Source organism: Oenanthe melanoleuca, chromosome 11 (genome assembly GCF_029582105.1).
Source record: "Oenanthe melanoleuca isolate GR-GAL-2019-014 chromosome 11, OMel1.0, whole genome shotgun sequence".
NCBI classification, from domain to species: domain Eukaryota; kingdom Metazoa; phylum Chordata; class Aves; order Passeriformes; family Muscicapidae; genus Oenanthe; species Oenanthe melanoleuca.
The window spans coordinates 17356410-17379119 of record NC_079345.1 but is presented as its reverse complement, the minus strand read 5'-3'; the positions used below and the strand labels follow the sequence as shown (position 1 = coordinate 17379119).

Below are 22710 nucleotides of genomic sequence, written 5' to 3'. Positions count from 1 at the left end.
GCTATTTACTGTTGCCATTCTCTAATGTTGCTTACAGAGATCTAGGAAGCTTTTAAGAAAAGTTACAGTATCATGCAATACCAACTAAGAGTTTAACACCAACTTCCTTACAAAGAGTGTAAACATATTTCTAGTTTCCCTATAAATGTTACATAAAATAATAAGTTGTAAATTACTTGTGGCTTCTTATCCTTAGTAGTTACTTTTTACATGTGTTGGTGCAGCAGTACTTCTTTCACACACACAGGCAGCAGCAGCCAGACACTGATCTGCACACCCTGCCTTACAGCATTCCATGCAGATGAGATTTACTTCACCTGTGTGCTGAAACTGCTATCCAAGTAACAAAACCTTAAGCCAAGTCACACCAATCACTCTTCCAGCTCTTCATTTCTCTTTAACCACTATGACAGTCTTCCTGGAAACTTTCACTTTTAGCTCCTGAATAACTGTCTGTCCCTTCCCATCATTACACTCGTCTTTGAATGAAGCTTGGCTTTTTAAATTTAAAACACATCCCTGAATTCAAGTAAAAAAAAGTGCCATAAAAATACTCTTAGTTTTCTGTCAGCTAACTAAAGTCTCATTCTACACTGAGTGCTAGCCAACTTAACTTGCAGTGAAATGAGTGTTTGCCTTATATTGCTCAGACCACAGGAGTTTTTGTAACAAGTGTCTACCATGAGGATGTATAAGGTTGCTGTAAAGCCCTAAAAAGAAAGGCTAGCAATAGATGAGTAGTTCAGCCTGAAGCTCCATTAATATTAATTATTACTACTTTAGCTGAACTCAATTTAAGGCCCTGAGCAGATGGCCATGTGCCATGGGGAAAAGGTGTGTGTCTTGCAGCATAACAGCCATATGCCTTTAGATGTGAAATCCAGTCTTCATAGCAAAGTGACAAAACCCTAAAGGGAATAAAATCTGAGCAAACCATGCATAAAGAAGCTTAAAGTACTCCCCAGTTGCCTGATAAAGAGTAGTATTTTTTCTGCACTTTTAGAAATTCTGCTGTTTATTATTCACTAAATGAAATAATTATGTCTAAGTCACAGACAAATTTTCATCCCAGGTACAGAATCAATAGTAATAACAGGTCTACCTACTGTCCATGCTAACCAGTGTAAGAGATGACTTTCAGAATTGCCCAGGATCCCACAAAAGGGAGTGGAAAATCCTACTCAGCTGCCTTCCTGCTGTGATCCAAATTCCCAAGTGGTATAAAAGATGTTTTTCACATACCTCCTCAGGGAAAAAGGCAATTTTACCCTTAGAAAATAGGATAGGAATGTAACTTAAAATGCAAGATATCAGGAAAACCAATCCTCTTTATAAGTAAATTTTCAAAATATTAATACTGGAAGAGTACTGTTTTTGTTCAAAGCTTCCCATATTATTTTCTTTGTAGTGTATATTATAGTATAATTGATAGTATAATTAACATATTAAAGGCTGTATCAAAATATTTTGTAGTTTATTATTATGTCATCCTACATTCAAAAGGACAACATGAATTAACCAATATTTTGGGTATCAAGACACAAGGGAATAAATTTGTTAACACCCTGAGAACTGGAGGGGTGACCAGAAATATAAGTTGGTGTAAAGACAAACCTGTATTCCAGCAGGATTTTCCAAAGGAACTCCAAAAAGGTATTAAAAAAAAAAAAAAAGCTATGAAAAGTTATAAATCAAAAAATATAAAGCAATTTCTATATTACTATAATGGAATATATGCTAACTTTTTAAACACATGTGATATATTTCCAGTTACTGAGAAGTTACTATGCATATATTCATATGGGTTTTTTTTTCTGGAAGACCAAAGTAAGCATATTGCTCATCCATTTTTTTAACACAGATGCTGAAAAAAACCAGCTTTCTTGGTTTTTTTTTATGTTCCAGATAGATGCAAAATATTTACAGACTTCTTTCCAAGGCAATTTGCACCACTTAATTTATATGAACAGAGCAGATGGAAAAAAAAAAAGCATCAGAGTCCAGTTACTGCTAGCCATGATTACAGAAATCAGAAAAACCCCGAGTTTTCATTTTGCAAAATAGGACTGCACATGCATGTCAGGAGTGTAAAAAAGTATAAATTTGTTGTGCTAGAGTTTGTCCAACTACTGGCTGGAGCTCGCTGAGGGGTGTGTTGCAAAGGCGGTGGATGCTGCCGAAGCGCTGCAGTAAGAGCAGCGCCTTTGCTCTCCCGACGCCGGGGATGTGCTGCACCGCCCGGAGCACGGCGGGCTCCGCCAGCTGAGCGCGCTGCTTGCGAACGAAGGGGTTGGCACCGAGATCCCGGCTCTGCTCCCGCACCTGCGGCACAGACAGAGCTGTCAGCCACACCCAGCGCTCCTGGGACAGCTCTGCCTCCAGTCTAGCAGGGTTTCATCTCCAAACACTTCCATGCAATCGCTAGCAAGTTTTAAAAACAAGCTACCTCCTTAGATGTGCGCCCTTACTGGATGCAGTTCGACAAAATCTTACTAGGAAACAACTTCTAAATAGTGGCAACAAATAAAAACAATTATTTTTGTCACCTTTTTGATGGGTAAAAAGAAACAATTTAATAACAGTTTCCCTAGACTTAGAGAAAATAAATCTCAAGTTGATTTTGATAGTAAATTTGCCTAATGCTACCTACTGGTACCTCAGTAAAAGATTACATTTAAAAAATCCAGGACCATATTCTTCTTTTTTCTTTGTTCCCAAATGAGCCTTCTTTGCACTGAACTATACTACTGTATCACTGTTACAGAAGATTTATTCTTTACATTCAAATGATTTGTGTTCCTTTAAGATCCTATTTTTTCTCTCTGAAATGATCATTGAGATCTACCTGCTTTCCCATACATCCCATATTTTAATACAACACAGAAACTTACTAGTTGAATAATAAGTTGAGAAGCTTCTCCTTGATTTGCCACAGGAAGCAACACCATTCCAAGTTCAAGTACAACAAGTTTTTGTACTCCTGAGTAGTACTGCTCACTGATTCGGGTTTTCTCTACAATTACAATTCCCCTAAGACTGCTGGCCTGTATTGAAAAGACAAAGATATTAGAAAAAACCTTGTTAATGCAATATAACAAGTATGAGCTGCTTAGTAGCAAATCAGAGGAAGAATGTAAACTGCAGCAACAGGTCTGAGGTTTAATACAGCATTATCACACAGCTGCAGAATTTTTCAGTTTTCAGGTGAAAATTAACCCAAAAGGTCAGCTCCAATGGAATTTAAAAAAAAAAAAAAAAAAACACAAGAAGAATGTTTTCAGAAGCATGGAATAAGCAAATATCAAGTGAAAACTTTTCTCTTTTTATAGCACTTACATTTCTAAACTTAACCAATCTTCGTTTGAAATCATCCCCTGCAACCAAATCTGCTTCAGAAATAAGTAAAATGCAAGTTCTGTTTGAAAGATGAAAGTCCACCAGTCCCAAGCCATCTTCAAAGATGAGTCTAACTTTTCCTTAGGGTGAGATTATTAGAAGAAAAAATATAGTAGTTAAAAATATACTAACAATTACTTTACAGCACAGCCTTCCTAAAGTGTCAATAATTCTAGTGACTTCATTATGAACTTTATAAAAAGCCTTATTTCCCTTTAAGTAAATCTATTACAAGCAGTCCCAACTACTATGTCATATCTTTAATAATGCAAATTAATAGCAGTTCCAATCTACAGATATAAAAGTAGTAGAGCTGCTCAGTAAACTCTTGGCTTGAACAAAAATATCACATGCTTTTCTGGAGGGATCACCATAAATTAGTTTGTTGTGCCAGCAGAGTAGCAGAGTACACATGTAAATTCAAGGGAGTTCAGTGGAGATGCATATCCACAAAGCCCCAACAGCAGATTCTGCTGCTTCCCTGCAGTGCTCTGCAACTATGAGAACTGAGCTGCTCACACAGATACAAGGCAGGGATCTTCCAGCCTGCTACCATAGTCTGTATCACAAATATGGGACCAATCAGGCACAGAGTAAAGCATATTCCAGCAGTTCTTAACATTACTGGGCAATAGAGGGGAAGCTTTTGCCTCATTTGCTTTTCATCTTCCACTTTGTGCTTACCTTGTAGCCTTTGGGCAACCTCTGACCCTCTCCACTTCTCATTTCCAATCACATGCCCGTAAGGGACAACTATAGACCCTGCTGTCACAGGCAAATTTGCTTTTGTTGTCATCAGACCTCCTTTAAAATGCTCCTTCAGTAGCAGTTACACCCTAAAAAGAAATATAGAAAAATAGCAAGACATTTTACACACCTGTTCTAAGCCTATAAATTTTAATCATAAGCTTAGGATGCAATATTCTGGAAGAGACACTACTATCTCCTTCCTCAAGCTTCCTTAGAGTTAAGGTGAACATATCAATATGGACAAGCAACTCTGTTCACTTTAATACAGGCTGTCGAGTTGGCTTGCAAATTCCACCTTCAGCTTTACCACTCAGTCTGAAAAACGCCAAAATTAAAACACACGGTGAAAAAACACACATTGCCTTTTCCATACCTTCATCTACGCTTGCTGAGAGAAAACCTTCCTGAATGGCAAAGCCGACTTCCCTCAGCTGGTGGGAGTCTCCAGACCAATTATTAAAAGGTAGTTGCTGGGAGTGATTATTTCCAGGTTTGCCAGCTTTACGTGGTGTTCTGACTTTAGGGGAACCGGGAGTCTTGGAGGCTTGCAGCGGAGCCCGCCCGGAGCACCGGGGAGAGGCTGCGGGGCGGCCGCGGGCGGACAGCGGGGCCGGGAACCGAGAACTCCGCAGGAGATAAGGAGCGGAGCAGCGAGCCTGGCGGACAGCGGGGCCGAGAGCCCGCAGGAGACAAGGACCGGAGCAGCGGGGCCGGGAACCGGGAGTCCGCAGGAGACACGGCCCGGAGCAGCGAGCCTGGCGGGCAGCGGGGCTGAGAACCGGGAGCCCGCAGGAGATAAGGACCGGAGCAGCGAGCCTGGCGGGCAGCGGGGCCGAGAACCGGGAGTCCGCAGGAGACACGGCTGGGAGCAGCGAGCCTGGCGGGCAGCGGGGTCGGGAACCGGGAGTCCGCAGGAGATAAGGGCCCGGCACAGCAGGGCTGTGAACCGGGAACTCCTCAGGAGATAAGGACCCGGAGCAGCGCGGCTGGCGGGCAGCGGGGCCGGGAACCGGGAGTCCGCAGGAGACACGGCCCGGAGCAGCGAGCCTGGCGGGCAGCGGGGCTGAGAACCGGGAGTCCGCAGGAGATAAGGACCCGGAGCAGCGCGGCTGGCGGGCAGCGGGGCCGAGAACCGGGAGTCCGTAGGAGACACGGCCCAGAGCAGCGAGCCTGGCGGGCAGCGGGGCCGGGAACCGGGAGTCCGCAGGAGACACGGCCCGGCACAGCGAGGCCGAGCGCCGGGCGCCCCTCAGGCCCGCGCGGGCTCGCAGCAGAGGGGCGGGCTCGCCGCGGATAGGTCGCTAGGGCCGAGCGAGGGCTGAGTAAGGCGCGTGCTGATTGGAGCAGGGCGGGCCCGCAGCCAATCCGCCGCCGCGTTGTTTGCAGGCGGGTCGCGAGGGCGAAGCGTAGGACGCGGCGGGAAGCGGCCCTCAGGCGCTGGTCGGAGCCGTCCCGTCCTAATGCCGTCCCTGTTCAGGAGAGGCCGGAGGGGCCCCTTCGTGAGTATCGCTGCACCCAGCGCAGCTCCGGTACCGAGAGCGGGGGCAGCAGGACAGCGCGGCTGTGTGCGCGGCTGGGACCAGGGGTGGTCTCCGAGCAGGCGGCCGATGCCGGTGCTCGCTGAGCACTTTGAAGTGAAAATCAGGGAGAAAAATGAAGCCCAAGCAGAGACAGAACGGTGTCTGGGGCTTGGTGCGTTCCTTTCCCTCAGTCCGGGGCCTGCCCGGCTCCTTCAGGCGCGCCGGGGTTCGGCCGCTCCGGGAGCTAAATGGTTTTCTTTTTTTATTACTAGAATGAAAGTATTCATCTTCTGTTGTCGTACTTTTACCGTGGGATGATTTTTTCTTCAGCTGTGCTCCCTGATAGTTATGGTAGCATCATTCATAGTCGTATCTAGTAAACGAAATGGTGCATGCCAGACAGACATTTGCGGTGCATTTTCAAGACTGGGTAAAAAGACAGTCTTTTAATGCACTATTTAATTATTTAATGTGCTTTCATATAAAAACAGGAATATTTCCCAGTTCAGATCTTCATTCTCCTGTTGGAGAAGTGAATTAAAGAATACTTGGAGGAAAAGAGATCTGTAGCAGAAATAGCAGGAGCTTAGCCTGTTTCACTCCACGAAAAAGTAACATCTGCCCAAAGGTGATGGACTTTAATATGACATAGTATTATTTTCTGATGCCTAGAGAGAGAACAAGAGGTAGTGAATACAAACTCAAACACAGACAATTCATGTTAAACATAATAATAAAATACTGTGAGGTGGTTCAGCTCTGGACCAGGTTGGAGAGATTGGACGGGATGGAAAGCAACCCTCTCATAGTTGACCCAGCTCTGAGCAGGAACTTGAACTAGACAGTCCCCAGAGCTCCCTTCCAACCTCAACCAGTATATGGTTTCCTTCACAGAACTTTTGTAGGAACTCTGGTTTCAGTTTTTCTGAGCTGGTATTTAATATTATGCCATTAAAAAAAAAAAAATTGGTGTGCTTACTGATGAAAAAATGGTGTTTTTTTGGATTTTTTAAAAATAAATGTTGAACCTTTGACTGCAAGACTTACAAGACTTAGTGGTAGGGTTTTTTTTTCTTATACTGCTATGACTGAGGATTGACAAACTGTAGAAGATAGGGATTAATATTGTTACTCTGAAGCAGCATTCACATATTTTGAAAAAAGTTATTTTCTAGTCCAGTTTTTCTTGCATATGTATAGGAAAAAGATGAGTAAGTTAAAATCATGCTTTTGCAAATTGTGATATAATGAATAGAAGACATACATTCGTGGGTCTCATGTAAATTACATTTCTAACCTTGAAGACCAGCTGTTCATAAATGTTAAATGAACTTTCCAGCTTTACATGATGTTCTAACTTTAAGGGGAATGAAATGCCATTTCAACTCTTCTATTTACATTAATTGCATGCAGTTGTTCTTCCTTTTTATATTATTTTGCATTGTTAGTTTCTGTGCACATTCAGTCCTGTGTTGTTTTTTTTTTCATTGTGATCCTTAAAGTCATTGTCAACTAATTTTATTTTAAATCATTTAGAAACATATAGCTCATGGCCTGGTCCCTGCTGCTACCATAGCTCCTAAACCTGCAGTTCCCCGCACCCCTCCCCCTCGTAGTCCAAACCCTTCTCCAGAAAGGCCCAGGTATGTTTTAATGTTTTATTTTTAATTTTTTTGTTGTTTCATCAGGTATTGTAGCGTACTAGAAAAGCCTGATTAGAAGAATTGCATGTAAAAAGAATATATTTTTAAGGAGGGGGCAGTTTCCCCACTCTTAAGCATGGTAAATATTCAGGACAGTAACTGTTATGAACATGTGACTTATCTGAGTCAATTTAAATGGACTATTTAAAGTTAGTGTAACTTTTAATTTGGCTGCTACAGTAGAGTGTAGGAGTGCAGCACTGTAGACAGCACTAGTGCTTGAGTCAGGAAATATTAGCTCATTAGAAAAACCTAAATTAAATCTTGCTACCATACCAGGGACTTTAAAAACTGGCATGTAAAACCACGCTGGATTAGAAAAATGCAAATTAGTTTTCTTCTAAGTTGTAGTTTCTTACAGTTTTTTATTCTATGTTTTCACTGCATTTAGTTCAATTCTGGTTGTTTTCCATGGTCTTTTTAGTGCCTGTAACATTCCTACTTAATTCTAGTTAATTTCTTTTTCCTTTTTGGTCTCAAGTTCTTGTCATTCCTTTTTCAGTTCTCTTGAAGCGTTTCACTGCTTTAATCTTAGTTACTACTTACTTTCCTTTTCATCATACCCTTCTCTGTACTCCACAACATCATACGAATAGGCACTTTTGTTTGCTTGTCCTGGTTTGCAGTGTGCCAACATTTATTAACAACTTCAGAGTCACCAGTAAAAGGTTTAGAGTAGGGAATAATGGAGACAAAATGGAGATATGGAAGATCTTTTCAACACAACTCCAGGTGGTTTTTTTATGGCTAAAGTAAAAGCCAAATACTGTAAATTATTGATGTGACTTTTGGGAAGGTAACCCAGCATATTCCATGGTTTTCATGCATGTGATTTGGGAAAACCAGTGGATGCTGTACCTTCCTCTTGGATAGCTGCATTGCAATAGCTTTGCCCCGTTTTGTGCTTTACTTTGGGAGGTTACAGTTTCTAACCAGTCCCACAGCATCCAGTGCTATTTATGCTTGTTAACTGTGAACATTTTGCTTTGATTAGATAGCGAAGACATTTTGCAAAGGAGAAGATGTAAAATGTGGAGCACAGAGAAAGCACCAGTGTTGCTTCCTTGCTTTATTGTGTTTCCCTGCAGGTCTGCTCTAGCGGCAGCCATCCTTACTACAGCACTAACCGGGCGCACTGTTGCTATTCCTCAGCCCCGGCAGCGATCGCTCTCTGAAAGTGACTCCACCTACCTCGAACAAGAGTGTTTTGAGCCCTATGCAACAGTCTCAGAGCTCAGGATAGGGTAGTGTATACTCTCTTCTTTGATATTTTAAATTAGAAATGAAATATCACAGTGATAAATTTTACCAAAGAGTGACAGCAAACTCCTGCTGTTACAGCTACTTAGTTTGTTATTACCACATCATAAATTCAGTCTGAAGTGTCTGACAATCCTGATTCCATTTCTGGTGAAGTGTTGTCATACATGCAATCTTCAGAGAGGTAAATTTTGATTGTACAGCAGTCATAAGTAAAATCATATTTCTGTCAAATCATGATCAATTTAATAGAATGCGATGAACTGAGGAATCATTTGCATTACATATAAGATATTTGTTTTGTGTTAAAATGATTATTTCAAACTGTCTTTTTGGTAGAGTTAGAAACCTTCTATCTCTAACCTGGCATTTTAAGATGGAGAGGAGAAGGTAGTACCATCAGTGTGTTGCATATTAATCGACTTATTTTTCAATCTTTTCTATAAACTATTTTCCATATTTTAGGAACTGTTTTACATAGCTACATCATGAGTTTGTCTTTTTTAGAGCATACGTATTTTTTGGCTGTGGTTTTAATTTTTTTTTTTTATTAGTTTTGATTTGGGCTGTGGTTTGCAATTTTTGCAGATGGATGGTGCTGGTAATTGGTATATTAGTAGTAGGTGTCTTTACTGGGTGTTACTTAACTAAGCAGCTAGTTTAGTTATTACAAAGACACTTTATTAGCTTATGTTTCCTCTAAGGAAAACTGTATCTTAAAAGCCATTTCAACACCACACATACATATTTACCTTAACATTTGCGAAAAGCCAATACCATAATATATATTTATAACACTGCCCCGCCGTGCTGCTTCTGAGGTTCGGTGCTGCAGCTCCCTTCGCTATCCGCAGGGACACCAGGGCTGGTTCCCCTGTGAATTGGTGGAGGAGGCGCCGTCTCCATCCCTCTGTGGCACGGGCAGCCTGGCGCCGCAGCGCCCCCTGCAGCCGCACCCAGGAAAGGCTGATACTGGGTTCTGGGGGTGAAGGTTTCACAATTTCAAATTTAGCATTTATTCTTTTTTATTTTTTTTTTCCTGTGCCTTGCAGGCACTATTATTTTTTTTTAATAAAGAGGGTTTTTTCACTTTCACCCCCTGATACCCATTTCTCTCATTGGCAGAAGAAAAGGGAGTTATCAAAGCCCTTTCTCTTTAGAGGAAACACTCATTCCAGGGTGTTTTCTCCTGAAATTTGTCTCAAAAGCAAGACAACTCCATTCCTTGTTTGCAGCTAACAGAAGCTTAGATGTCTCTCTGTCTCTTTGGACTTGTGTATATTGTAAGACTGATGGTTCTACTTTACTAGTGTTGGGTTTCACCAGTGCTGAAACAGGCATTAAATTGCTTTTTGCAGATCTAACTGGAAACTTGATGGTTGTGACAGGTCTCCTCTACAGTCCCTGCAAATATCAGACAATTATGGTGAAGATGAGGACATGGATACATTTCTGTCAGATGCTGATAAAGAGGCAGAGTCCAGTGGTCAGAGTAATGAGAAAAGAGAAGGAAGCACCGATGCTATTTATGCTATTCCCTGCAAAACTAAAAAGGTAAGATTTTTAAATGCATTAGTTCCTTTACCATGTTGTAATATATTAATGCATGTTAATATTTCAGATGCTTTGTATTCTTTCTCTTCAGACATGTATTCAATATTTATTTCACATGCTAATTTTTATGATTCATTTACATGAATTAGGTAGGTTTGTTGGTCACAGAGTCTTTCTCTTTGGTTATTAGGAGCACACTGATATAGTATATAATTATCATGCATAATTTAGTATTGTAAAATGTCCAATAATTTATGTTGAGCATGGTACTTACATAGTAGATGATTTGTTAAAAGCCCTAGTAACTTTACTGTTAAATGGTGAAAGCATAGTTAATGGTTCAGTGTGCTAATGAGCACAGACTTATATAGAAATTGGGAGAATTAGAATCTAACAAATTAAATTAACTTTGTCCTGAAGACCAGGGAATTTTTGTATGCTTATTTTTGGATTGTCTTAACCAGCAATGAACTTAATACTCCTGAAGCACATTCAAAGTTAAATCAAAAACTATAGAAAAATTTAACAAACAGGAAGAAGTACCTGAGTAGGAAAAAGGCAATGAAAGAGCTCTTAAAAATGCCTCTTCAAAAGAATCCAGCACAGTAGAACCATTAGTTTTAGAATATACACCACAGATCTCAAAATGTGAAAAAATACAAAAAACACCCCAAGGTGAAAAGATGGTAGCTGGTAAGAGGAGGGAAGGGGAAGAAAGAAAGAAAAAAGAAAGTGAGTGGAATATATGGAACACTGGTGTGTGATCAATGGGAAAACCAGCAAGAATAATATTAAAATGGTTCATTATTCCAAACAGAAAATAATTTCATGGACTCTTGTAACCAAGTAAGTTGACAGAAAATACTTGCTATGTGAACTAATCACTTCATATTGCTAACCTCCTGTTGATCATTGTAAGGTTTAGATTTTATTTACATCAGCCCTAAACAACTACACCAAAAAAACCCACAAAAACTCCCCAAGGAAACAATGACAGGAGAAGAAACAAATCTTACAACCTGTTATCTTAAAATATTAGTGAACAATTCTCAATGTGGCTGGGATGTTAACACACTAAATGTGTCATATAGATATCAAGGCACATGGGCTATTTTAACAGTGATCTCATGATTTACAGAGGTTTGTCTCTTATTTTTACATAGGAAGAGTTTCCATCATCTCCTGTTCCTAATACTGACAAGAAAGAGGTTTCTTCCCATGAAAATGAGTGTCAGGTGATGGTGGATAAGTCAAGTGTGCAAATAGAAGGTAAATAAACTTAAAGTAAGCCAAAATGTCATGCCTTTTAATACCATTGGGAAAAAATTAATACAGTAAATGTAATACTATATTATAATATTATATTTCTTTTATAATAGGGCAGTTAAAGAAATGCTACTAAATACTTCACGTTTTCTACTAGTTACAGAAAATTTAAAACCTACATATAGAGGAAAGATTGGTCTGTATTCACTGTGGAACAAACCCTCAGCCACTGTAAAATGAGGGGGCAGGGAGGAAGGTTTTGTGAATTCTGGTATTGTAAAGCACAGTCATTCTCTACTATGATTTTGTTGATATATATGCCAGAAGTAGTCAGGTTTATAATCTGGAACTTTTGGGAGTGTTACTGTGTTTAAAAAAAAAAAAGGAAAAAAGTAGAAACTATAGAAACTAGCAGTGTTTGGGGAAAAAATAATCTGCTAGAGATAGAAGAAAACATTTTTAACCAGTTACTTTGCTTGTATGAAAAAATGCCATGTCTAAAAAACAGTAGTAAAAGCTTCTTGATTTTTAAATAATCAAATGGTATGGTAGTAGTGTTGTTTATACCTTCTACAAAAGTTGTATCATTATTGCTGTCAGGATGTTTCTTCAGAACAGAGAAATAAACATGATCATCAGTCTGAGGCTATCAACCTAAGCACTGAATTGTTAAGCTTCACAAATAATTTTTTCTTCAGTAAGTAATTTTATTAGATTAGGGACATTTGGATTGTTACTGGAGCTGTCATTAGGCTATTTTCTTATAACAATAAAATGTTGTGCAGAAAAAAATAACAACAATAGAGCAAGACCAATCTACTGGCATAATTATCTTATCTGTTATTTTAAAATCAGGAAAAGGGAAATAAGAATTAGTTTCAGAGCTGGAAAATGCAGTTTTTACAGAGGATGGTTGTAGCAATGATGAATGAAAAACACGGACTCCTGTTAGCAGTTGCAAAGGAAAATAATTTATTGTGAAAAAACAGGCATTTTTATGCTATATTCAGACATTAAACTCTTACCTGTTTAGATTCTCATGAACCAAAACAAACATGCATGGTGCTGCTGTTCACAGCTTCCTTCACCCAGTCCCCTTTTGGATCACACAGTGTCTGTCTGTACCCTTGACCAGTTGGAATCCCAAACACGAGATGATCACACACTGGTTGTATAACTTGGTTTTTAGGTTGTGTAACTTGTTTGTTGCTATCCCTTAAGCTGAAGCTTTCCCAGAGTGCACTCTGGTGAGCAGAAGTGACAGAAGTGGACAGAGGCTTTAAGGCCCTTATTTTATAAGATTTTTCTTATCTCTTACAGATGGTAGTGCTCTGTAGCTAGTGGATAGGAAAGAGGAAACAAAACTAAGTCAATTTTGAAAAAATTCTGTCTTTCTACATTTTATTCGTGTTGAATCCCAGCATTTTTTCAGTTATTATTTCAGTGGAGTAATTTGACAAGTTTTATAGAGGATGATATTCAGAAAGAAGGGTTGCTTTGATAAAACCATTTGGGAAGTGAAGGCATTAAACTGAAAAAAATAGGGATATATACACTGTTTCTAATCCCTCTCCTACATAGTAAGAGCTGCAGGTCTTGAAAGATGTCAGAATTAGTTGTTTTGTCAGAGATGCCATAGGGTTGGAGTCCAGTAAAATCAATGGAAATATTCTAAACTCATAACAGAAGCCTACAATACAGCTTCATTTCTTCCACACTTGCACCTATCCAGTGTGAGGTGAAGTGTGGTCTCACATCAGTGTCCTGATACACCATGAAAGAGTTAATGGAAAGTTAATGATCTAATCTGTGGTTTGGGAATGACTTTCTTACATTTATTTGCATGTGTAATATATGTGCATACATATCCTTATGAACCCTTATAGCTTATGGACTTAAGAAAATTTTTGTTCTAATTGACTGAAAGATCTGCTTTTCTTTAACAGAAGACCAAAATCTGGACTTGAATTTAAAGGTAAGGCTTGTATAAAGGTTGATTTATGATGCATTTAAGAAAACTAATTTATTGCCATTATGGAATTTTTTTCTTCTGGAGTACAAGAATGGCTAATCATTCCTTTTGAAAAAACACATCTATATAGGTAAATGGCCCATACAAAAGTTGGGTTTTTTTGTTTTTTTTTTTATAGTATGCGATAGCTCATACTGTTAATTTTCAAATTCTGAGCCTGACTTTACCACATTTTAATATAGTTTTCTATTTGAGCTGATCTGACCACTTTCATAAGCTTGAAAATGAATACCCAAAAATTTAGTTTCTCAGATCAGCTTGCCAGAAGATTTTTTATTAAAATGGTCAGTTCTTCCATCATTATTGTAACTTTTTTCTACAACTTCTTAACCACATACATTTTTCCTTGAAATTGTTAATGAGTTGTGTCTCATTTAGTCACAGGTGTCACTCAGTATCATCAGTTAAATAACATGACAGCATATCCATAGATAACTTCGGTGCTGTTTCATAAAAACATGGAGAAGTCTCTATATCACCTTTACCACAAGTAAATACATCAGCATAAATGACACTAATTCTTTCCTGGTGAAAGAATCTTCTGCAAATGTACAAATACTTGGGTTTTTTCCAGCAAAGCAAGAACAAAGTTCTTCAACTTTGAAAAACATTTTAATTGATTTGCTAATATCCAGGGACTGACATAATTGACTGGTTTAAAGTGTTACTCTGTACAAACTACATAAGTGGGAGGAACACCCTTCCTGTTTCATAAAGAAGCTTTGTGTTTATGTGATTTTTATGTCAGCCATAAAAAAAATGTTTTGAGAATGGTAAATTTCTGGTTACTAAAGATAATGGTGAGTTTCAGATGTCCACAAGTGACAGATGGCAGTGATAATTGACAAAGTGATGTCTAGATGAATAGGTGATAAGTTGTGTATTATCAGCAGTGAATCCTACCTTCAATTATTAAAAAAACTCCTTCAACAGTTTTATTGCAGAAGTTCTCCAGCAGTGATGCTGTTAAAGCAAATTGTCTAATTTTTTATTTCTCTCCTAGGAGGAAAAATTAATTACTGAAAACCTGATACATGACAAACCTCCTCCATCCCCAGGTACTTTTGATTTTTCTGTGACTTTGCTACACATTTTCATTTTCTTAATATGCATGTGTATATGAAAACACATTTTCCTGCTTGTTTTCTCTAAGCTGGATTTGCCTCTCTGTGTGTGTATGTAAGTTTTTTTTTTTTCTGTACAGGAGATGAGAAAGTGCTCTGTGATATGTATAAAAACAGTAGTTTCAAGCTTTTTAGGTTAAGTGGTTTAGACTTGTTCTTTTTTTCCAATCTGAGGTCTAAAGTAAATAAATTGTGAAATGATGTAATGAAATTAGTCATATTGGACCTCTCCAATACATTAAGTGCAAAATACACTAGAAAATAATCACCATTATAAGTATCCTATTGCAACTGAAATTGTAAGCATAGAGTAATGAGATACATGGTCTAGTCTATTTGTGTGTTTCTGCATCCACCTGACACTTCAGGCACAGGACCTCTGAGCTCTGTGTGTCTCATGATGGGATATGTGCCTGTTTTGAGTTCATGGGGTTTTATGCTGTTCAAGTACCTTACACTTTTTCACAAGAATTTTCCAGTGGACAGAATTGCCTGAGATATTACTAAACACATGAAATTATTACACATCCTCAGAGAGAGCTCTGTACTGGGTTTCATATATATCCTATTCTAAGGAGCTGTCCTGCACTGAGTTTTATTGATGCCTGTATGCTATTAGGTTGTGCTGGTAAGGTTAAAATCTCTGCCTTCACTTCAGCTGTTTATACAGATGGAAAGGAAAACTTGGAAGTGACATCCATTATTACTGGATGCAAAGATATATCCACAGTTTTGCAGATAATCTAAAAGTTTACTTTAGTCAGAGTTGTTCACTAACACTGAAGCTGTTCAGTGGGAAGGAACGTAAAATTTTCATTGTGTGGGTGATTAAAATTTATAGGGATCAAGAATAGTGACTAGTTCATGCAGGGCACTTTGCTTATTGCAGTGGACATTTCAGTTTTGCCTCTCCAGTCCCTGATGTTTGGGAGAGAGAGATCTGCTGACACTAAAAGAACATTAAAAGAAGGAAGTGTTTTTAGTGTCTGAGAGAAAAGATGGGAACTTGCAGCCACAGCTCTCTTGACAAATCCACTTTTTTTGTTCTTTCTGGTCTTGTCTTTGGGAGCCATGAGCTGATTCAGATCTTATAAGGCATCACTCATTATAATGTTAATATTAGCAAAAATAGGTTGTGATTTGCTGGAACTCCTATTCCAGTCTGGATACCATTTAAATACCTTGTCTGTGGCATTACAGATGTGTCTCTTCGGGCAAGGCAAATACGGGAAAATATAAGCAAAGAAAAGTTCAGAGAACTGAAACAAGAAAACTGGTCTCTGAACCAGGCATACCAAGCTGTGGTGCAACAATTTGAGGGAACAAAGCAGCATATAGAAGAACAGCAATTAAAGCTGAAGAAACTACAACAAGAAAACAGAAGACTTAAAGAAGCTGCAGAGAACTCACATAGAGAAGGTGGGAGAAACATATAAACTATTCTGTAATTATCTTGTTTCAAGTTTTCTAATTTCTAACAACCTTTTCCTGTAGCAGTAGGTTTCAATTCATTGATTTAGGCAAGTATGCATGCAGTAGTAGTTTTCAAACAGTATTTTCTACATTTGTAGAAATTTTGTCAAGGAATAAGTGCATTATAAGAAAAAAATTACTTGTTGTTTCTAATATATTGGACTTTTTCCTAGTAGCTTTTCATGGGATTTTTCCATAACAGTATTTTGAGAGACATTATTGGTTATTATTCTCGCTTAATTTTTTTTTTTAATTACAATTAACAAATTGTTGTGAACATTTTTTGAGTTTTAATGGAACTTTCTTGTTGGATATTTGTTTTAACAGAGGAGGCAGCAGAACTACTTTCTCTCAGACAGCAAGCACAAGAGCTGGTAGATGAAAATGATGCTTTGAAAATGATGGTCCATCGTTTAAATGTAGAATTAAGTCGTTATCAAACTAAATTCAGGTCGTTGTCCCAAGAAGAGGTGAGAATCTTGGTTATCAAGGCAGTTTCTACTGATGTGTCCCATTGACTGTTATTTCATCTTTGAGTTTTTATGACTTTTCTCCAAATTTGCCATAAGTTCTACAAATTGCACAGGCTTTTTTCTAAAATTTGAAATAATTTAAAAGCATTTATCATTAAGTCTAATATTAAGAATTCAGTATTATTTTGTATCAGTAAGATATTGAACTTTCAGTTCTATTGGGTGTGTGTTACATATGTAACACACATAATAAAAACATAAGATTGTTTGGGGTGATAATTGTGACTGCAGTGGACAGTTGCTGGTTCTTCAAAAAGCAGGAAGTAATGTCAGTATCTTTTAAAAATATCTACTCTAGGTTCTAAAGCTGGAAAGCTTACCCATGAAAGGACCACAACCACCATGGCTGGTAAGTCAAATAATATTTTCACTTAAATATTCATTCCTCTCTAAGTAAAGTAGTAGAATTTCATTACTGGAATCAAAGTATTCAGATATTACTCTGCTGAATTATCACCTAGTAATAGAATATTATAAGCATTTATTTTGTTACAGAAAAATATGTATGGCAGAACTTTGTTGTGAATGTGTGCAGTTCCAGTTGAATGTGCAGTAAGCTACAAACTGCACATAGTCATCAACTTTGAACTATTGGAAAGTATTGTTACACTGAGAATCATAAATGCCATATTCACTTAGAATTGACTAGAATATAGTTTGCTTCAAGGTCTATTGCTTAATTGTTAATCTTAGTTGTCAGTCTTCTGCTGTTATTTTTTTTAAGATTATACTAATAGAAAACAGAATATTTCTGATTGTAGGAATGGTCATGGATCCAGTAGTAGCCTGTGAATTTCTGACAAAGGGAAGGCAAATAGTCTGTGAAAGGGAATGCATTTCCTTGAAATTCTCCTTGAAATACTAATTAGATCTTTTATTTTCCTTCCTCACTGTTACTGAGAGCCATACAGAATGGGAAAGTTCTCCTGCTCTGTCTTTTTAGCCAAAATAACCAGTAATCACATACGTATGTATTTAGTCTTAAAGATGCAGATTTGAGAGTGTAAAAATTCCTTTCCCACTTACTAATGAATCTGGGATAATGTTTTTTAGCAGTAGTACTCACTATAGTGTTTGAATCTTGTTTTGTATTCATTTGCATCCATATTCTGCTGTGTTACATATAGCAATAAGTTAAAACTGCTTTTTAGAAGAAAGATGCAAGTGAAGCATTGTAGTCTTTTCCTTTCCAAAGCTTGCTGCTAACACAGCACTAATGAAGTATTTCTGCAGCATTGTTGTGCATATGGTGGTCTGCATGCTTGCTTAAGTTCTGCATTTTAGTCTTCAAGTCTATGAAACCCCTTTAACAGCTTTCAAAACTAAAAATCTATAGCTGAGGTAAAAAATACAGATGAAATGATGGCTTGTCATTAATTTACTTTTTTTTTTTTTTTTTTTTTAACTTTCTTTAAAGTTGGACATGAAGTATTTGTCACCTCTTCTGTTGGCATATGAAGATAGGATAAAAGAAAAGGATGATATTATTCTTGAACATGAGGCAAGTTGTCATTTAGAAAAAAATTACACTAAAGCAGAAATGAATTAATGAATTTTTTAAAGGGATTTGCCAGTTGTCTGCCTAAAATTTAAAGTGACCTGGTTTTACTTTTCCATGCATAGTTATTGTGCTGTCTTATCCTGCTTGGCTTGCTTGTTTTTGTCAGCCTGTTCACATTTAGGAGCATGCACTACACTGAGATAAGTAAGATGTGCTGTAAAAATAGAGCAAACCATAAACTAGTGAGTTACAAGTGTCATTCATACTGGGAGCTCAGTGCTCTGTGTAGCTGCTCTTGGAGCTGCTTGTGGGTTTTGTGGTAGAAGAATACTTACTTCTAGGGATTAAAAGAATGGGTACTCTTGCTTTTTTGGAGTATTTTTTGTCACTTAATCTTTGAAAAATAGCTACTTGCTTCAGAGTACAACTTTCCTTTTTAAAAAAAATAAATTATTTATTTTAAAAAATTAAGCCATAAAATAAGCAGATAACAGCAAGAGTTTATGTTGCCATAAATTCACTGTGTTGTCTTATCATATTCAAATCCATGTCACTCCTACTGAAAATGGATAGTATCATCCAGTAATTTCCAGAATTCAGCTTTTTAAACCTATCTTCTAAGGGTCTACAACTTGCAAAAGTGTGGCACAATATCAGTATTATTTTAAATCAAATATTACTAGATTAATGAAACAATTCAGAAATATGTACACCTGAATTAGAGATGAGTGAGTAGTGAGGTTACTATTCCATTCTATTACAAGAACTAGAAGGCACCTAAGCATGTGTACTTACAAAAATTTTTCTTGCTGTAAAAATTAAAGTGAAATAATTGTAAAGAGTTTTATATGAAATCCTTTGTCTTCCAGGAGGATATGAAGAATTTTAAAACACGAGTTGAAGAGTTGGTGAAGGAGAATGAAGATCTGCATGAGCAATTAAATAACTTCATTGCCCCTACAGAATGGCAAGTTATTTTACTAGAAATTAATTTAAAAGTTAAAAATTATTTTGGTTAATTCATGCAAACTTCTAAATTACAGATTTTGAGGAAAACTTTTTTTGTCCTTTAACATTGTTTTTCTGAAGAATTAATGGCATCACAATTGTCATATTAGAGCAATGCTGATCTGCAGTACCTGGAATAATTTTGGAGTAAAGATTAAATATGAATGTGGAGTTTTACACTGGAAGCCCATGTAATTCTGTCCTAGATACTGCAAAGGCTGAAAAAGGACACTGTTGCTTTCTGTATGTGCAGCAGGAACAGGAGACATGGCATATACAAAAAATTCTTATGCTGCAATTATGGTACTTGGGATAGATTACGAGAACAATAGCTGGGTTTTCATTCACCATAACCAACTTAAAGTGGGAAATGGAAGATAATTCCTAACCAGTGTGACAGGTTTTGGAACAGCATCCACTATAAGTGGACATAAAGATTGTTCCTGCACCCATGACACAGGTAGCAGTTGCATGCAAGGGCTCAGATGACAGTGTCTACATGAGGAGGACTTTGGAAGAGACAGCATGCATCATAATCTTAAGGCTTTCTGCAGATTCACCCAGTGGCAGAGACCCACTTTCAATGTTAGTGTTAGTATCTATAGATTTGGTTACCCCAGGTCCTGGTATTGCTTTCAGTAAGGATTTTTAATCTGTTTATTAAAGAGGTTCAAATATGATTTTTTAAGTTTACGCTGTTGAAAATCAGTTGTGTTTGTTCTTTGGACATAACATTTGACTCATATTTTACTTACAAGCTGGTTATCATTGCAGGCAGCTGCTGCAAACTCAGGCCAAGCTGGTCTTGGAAGAAAATGGATTGTTGATGGAGCAACTCAAAATTCAACAAGCTAAAGCAAAAGATAGTCACAGACAGCATGTTCAAGAAGGTAAAATTCTTCAGTTGCTAGTCATCTGAACTACACTGGAACTGCAGGTTTTGATTTTTGTTTTCTACTGTCAATACTTGTTTTGGCAAGCTTGCTGGAGTTTTGGTTTTGGTTGACTGGGGGTTTTTTTGCAACTTCATATATGCCTAAAAAGTGTCCTTGAATGTAGGTAACATTAATAGGAGATCAAGATCTGGATGTCAACTGATAGTTTTAAAAAATGTCATTATCACATATTGACACTATAAAAAATACTCAATTTTGACTTACTTCTTCTGAAAAGTGAGAAGAAATGTTAAACAGCAATACAGTCATTTGCATAATTGAAGAGCACTTTAAATTGAATCAGAATTTTTCAGAGTAAAATAGCCTTCAAAGGAAGTACTCTTCAAGTTTCTGCACTTTTCCAAAACAAGTTGCTTGAGACAGCAAAAAATCAAGTCCAAACTATTAAAAGACAAACTGACAAATCATCTGTTACATAATGTTGTAAACAACTAAGAATTAATGTAGTAATGGTTTTGTTGAAGTTTCACTTAGTGGTTGACTTAGTTCTGCTATACACAGTTGACTTTTTTTTTCCTCTTTCCAAAAGCTTCAAAGCTAACCAAACAAGTAGTAGTCTTAGAAGACAAGAAACAGAGTCAAGAGAAAGAAATAACAGAGTACCAGAAGCAGCTGGAAGCTTTATGTTCTACATGTGGAGAGCTGAAAGCCGAACTGGATAGCAGAATAGCAGCAGAGGAGCACTTGGCTTTGGTGAATGAGTTAAAGAGGTATGAGTTTACATATGGTGCACAGAGGAGCATTAATGCAAGGCATGCATGTGACCAGAGCTGCACTCTGTAAATAGGAGGCCAGTGGAAACTTATGCTGGTGATCCAGGAGGGTAACTACCAAAGCACAAAGAAAGGGAAAGAAGCATTAAAAAAATACTGTCTTAGGTTTTAATGACATTTAAAATTACAAAAGGAAATCTCAGTTCTAGACACATTAGTAGAATGTTTTTACCATAGAGTACCTGCTGCTAATTTTTGTACCATTTTAAGTAGTAGAAAAGGAGGCATTAAAAATACTATTTTTGCCAAATCTATTTACTTCTATCAATGCTATCTATAAAACATTCTCATTCTTGTGTTCACATCTTTGGAACATGTCTAAAGAATCTTGTAATTCTGAACTAGAAATTGTAAGTTTCTTCAGTTGTTACAATATGGAAATTACACAAAATGGCACAAGTCTAAAGTGCTGCCTGCAGCATAATCTGCAGAGCAATGTTTCTGTGAAGACATCCTGTAAATCCTGTGTGCTTTCAAGCCTTTGGATAGTGCAGGTTACTGTTTCATGGTACAATGCCATCCTCAGAAGTCCTCAGACCTTGTATTTTGGTGTAGATAGTTATTTCTTTGGAAAAAAAAAAACACTAAGGGATTACATTTGGACTATGTATTTTTATAATTTAAATAAAGTGCAGTCAGAAGGAATTACTTGAATAATTTAGTCATGATTTTGATATGAGATTGTATGTCTGATGTTACCAGTGAACATTGAGCATTCTCAGAATACCCATGTTCAAGTTATGAAATAAGATATCTTCCTGTAACTTAGCATTTTACTGGTGTAGATCTGTACATGACCTGTTCTGTACTTTTGGTTTTTGCAGCTGTTTACAACAGGAGCAGGAGAAAAAGCGCTGTGAGGTGGAAGCTGCAATGGGAAAGATAGCATCACTGCAAACTGAAAACAAGAAACTGCTCTTAGAGAAAAATAACTTAATGGCTGACAGGAAGATCCTGGAAACTGAGATGCAAATGACTCAAAAGACAAACAGGTCTTACCAGTCTCATTTTTTTTCTACAGAAATACTTTTATTTCTAAAAACAACATAAATATCTGTAAAAATATTGTCTTACTTCCTATAATGTGTATTTTCTACCAACTGCAAAAAAAACATGTTTCCTAAAAACATCTTTGTCATGTCTAGAGGCCTGGTTGCCAAGTTTTGTTAACCTTTGTATGTTTTCATGCTCACTTTTCTGTGTCTGTGCAAATTAAGAATATATCTTTAATTTAGTAGTCAGTAGTTAGCTATTGCAATTAATCATCTGAAAATGAGTAGACATACACTATTTGCACCTGGTTGCTTAGAGATGAGTTCATAATATTTTAAAAAGTAAAGATGGTATTACTATTCTATGCCTTAAGAAATACAAGCTTGTAGCACATACTGTGCTTTTGAATGATTGTTACTGTTGTTATTCAGATAACATTTTGTAGAGAAGAAACAGCCCCAAAAATTGGAACATGATAGTATTGGCACTGCAAATATTCTGAGCCAGTGCATTTTTAGAGTATTTATGATAGTTTGAGACTTGTACATGTTGATTTGCACATGTGATACAGATTTCTTAAGGCCATTACTAATTCCCAATCTTTTTTCTTTTTCTTTTATAGACGATTAAAGAAGAAAATAGGGCTTTTGCAAGTGCAGCTGGAGGAAGCAATGGAAAAAGAAGTTGCAGCCCATCACTATCTGACAAACCTTATTGGGCTGGTAGAGAAGACAGCTAAGGAACGTGATCATCTTGTATTTTGGGTAATTACCTTTAAATAATTTACATGACTTAATTGGTATTTCACACAATTATCATGCTACTGGCACAAGTTACTATTAATTTGAATTATCAAAGAATAAAGCTG

The 22710-nt window shown here is 37.4% G+C and overlaps 2 protein-coding genes across 3 annotated transcripts in view; one reads left to right on the top strand and one right to left on the bottom strand.

The window, feature by feature from the left end:
- Positions 1-1453: 1453 nt before the first annotated feature.
- Positions 1454-5413, bottom strand: FAAP24 (FA core complex associated protein 24). Its single transcript, XM_056500440.1, has 5 exons — positions 4520-5413; positions 4081-4232; positions 3337-3476; positions 2892-3044; positions 1454-2322 (listed from the first exon to the last, which is right to left on the bottom strand). Exons 2-5 carry the CDS (start codon positions 4190-4192, stop codon positions 2080-2082), a joined length of 648 nt encoding a protein of 215 aa, XP_056356415.1. The 5' UTR covers positions 4193-4232; positions 4520-5413; the 3' UTR covers positions 1454-2079.
- Positions 5414-5534: 121 nt separating this feature from the next.
- CEP89 (centrosomal protein 89) overlaps positions 5535-22710 on the top strand; it is a 34196-nt gene continuing 17020 nt past the window's right edge. The window contains exons 1-16 of one of the 2 annotated variants that reach the window (XM_056500437.1): positions 5535-5645; positions 7203-7309; positions 8458-8613; positions 10018-10183; positions 11347-11452; positions 13396-13424; positions 14485-14539; positions 15806-16024; positions 16406-16548; positions 16910-16960; positions 18029-18112; positions 18982-19083; positions 19899-20010; positions 20606-20786; positions 21674-21841; positions 22465-22606. In XM_056500437.1, coding sequence (XP_056356412.1) covers positions 5607-5645; positions 7203-7309; positions 8458-8613; positions 10018-10183; positions 11347-11452; positions 13396-13424; positions 14485-14539; positions 15806-16024; positions 16406-16548; positions 16910-16960; positions 18029-18112; positions 18982-19083; positions 19899-20010; positions 20606-20786; positions 21674-21841; positions 22465-22606 — 1860 coding nt within the window. In that variant the 5' untranslated portion in view covers positions 5535-5606. Of the gene's footprint in view, positions 5646-7202; positions 7310-8457; positions 8614-9987; positions 10184-11346; positions 11453-13395; positions 13425-14484; positions 14540-15805; positions 16025-16405; positions 16549-16909; positions 16961-18028; positions 18113-18981; positions 19084-19898; positions 20011-20605; positions 20787-21673; positions 21842-22464; positions 22607-22710 lie in introns of both variants that reach the window. The other variant, XM_056500436.1, reaches the window with a different exon arrangement.

Bases quoted from the DNA above. Each gene is read 5' to 3' on its own strand.
- FAAP24 (XM_056500440.1), bottom strand. From the start codon at position 4,192: ATGACAACAAAAGCAAATTTGCCTGTGACAGCAGGGTCTATAGTTGTC. The intron at 3,477-4,080 runs GTAAGCACAAAG...TCTCACCCTAAG, and splicing joins GGTTGCCCAAAGGCTACAAG to GAAAAGTTAGACTCATCTTT. The intron at 2,323-2,891 runs GTAAGTTTCTGT...TCTGTGCCGCAG, and splicing joins CTCAACTTATTATTCAACTA to GTGCGGGAGCAGAGCCGGGA.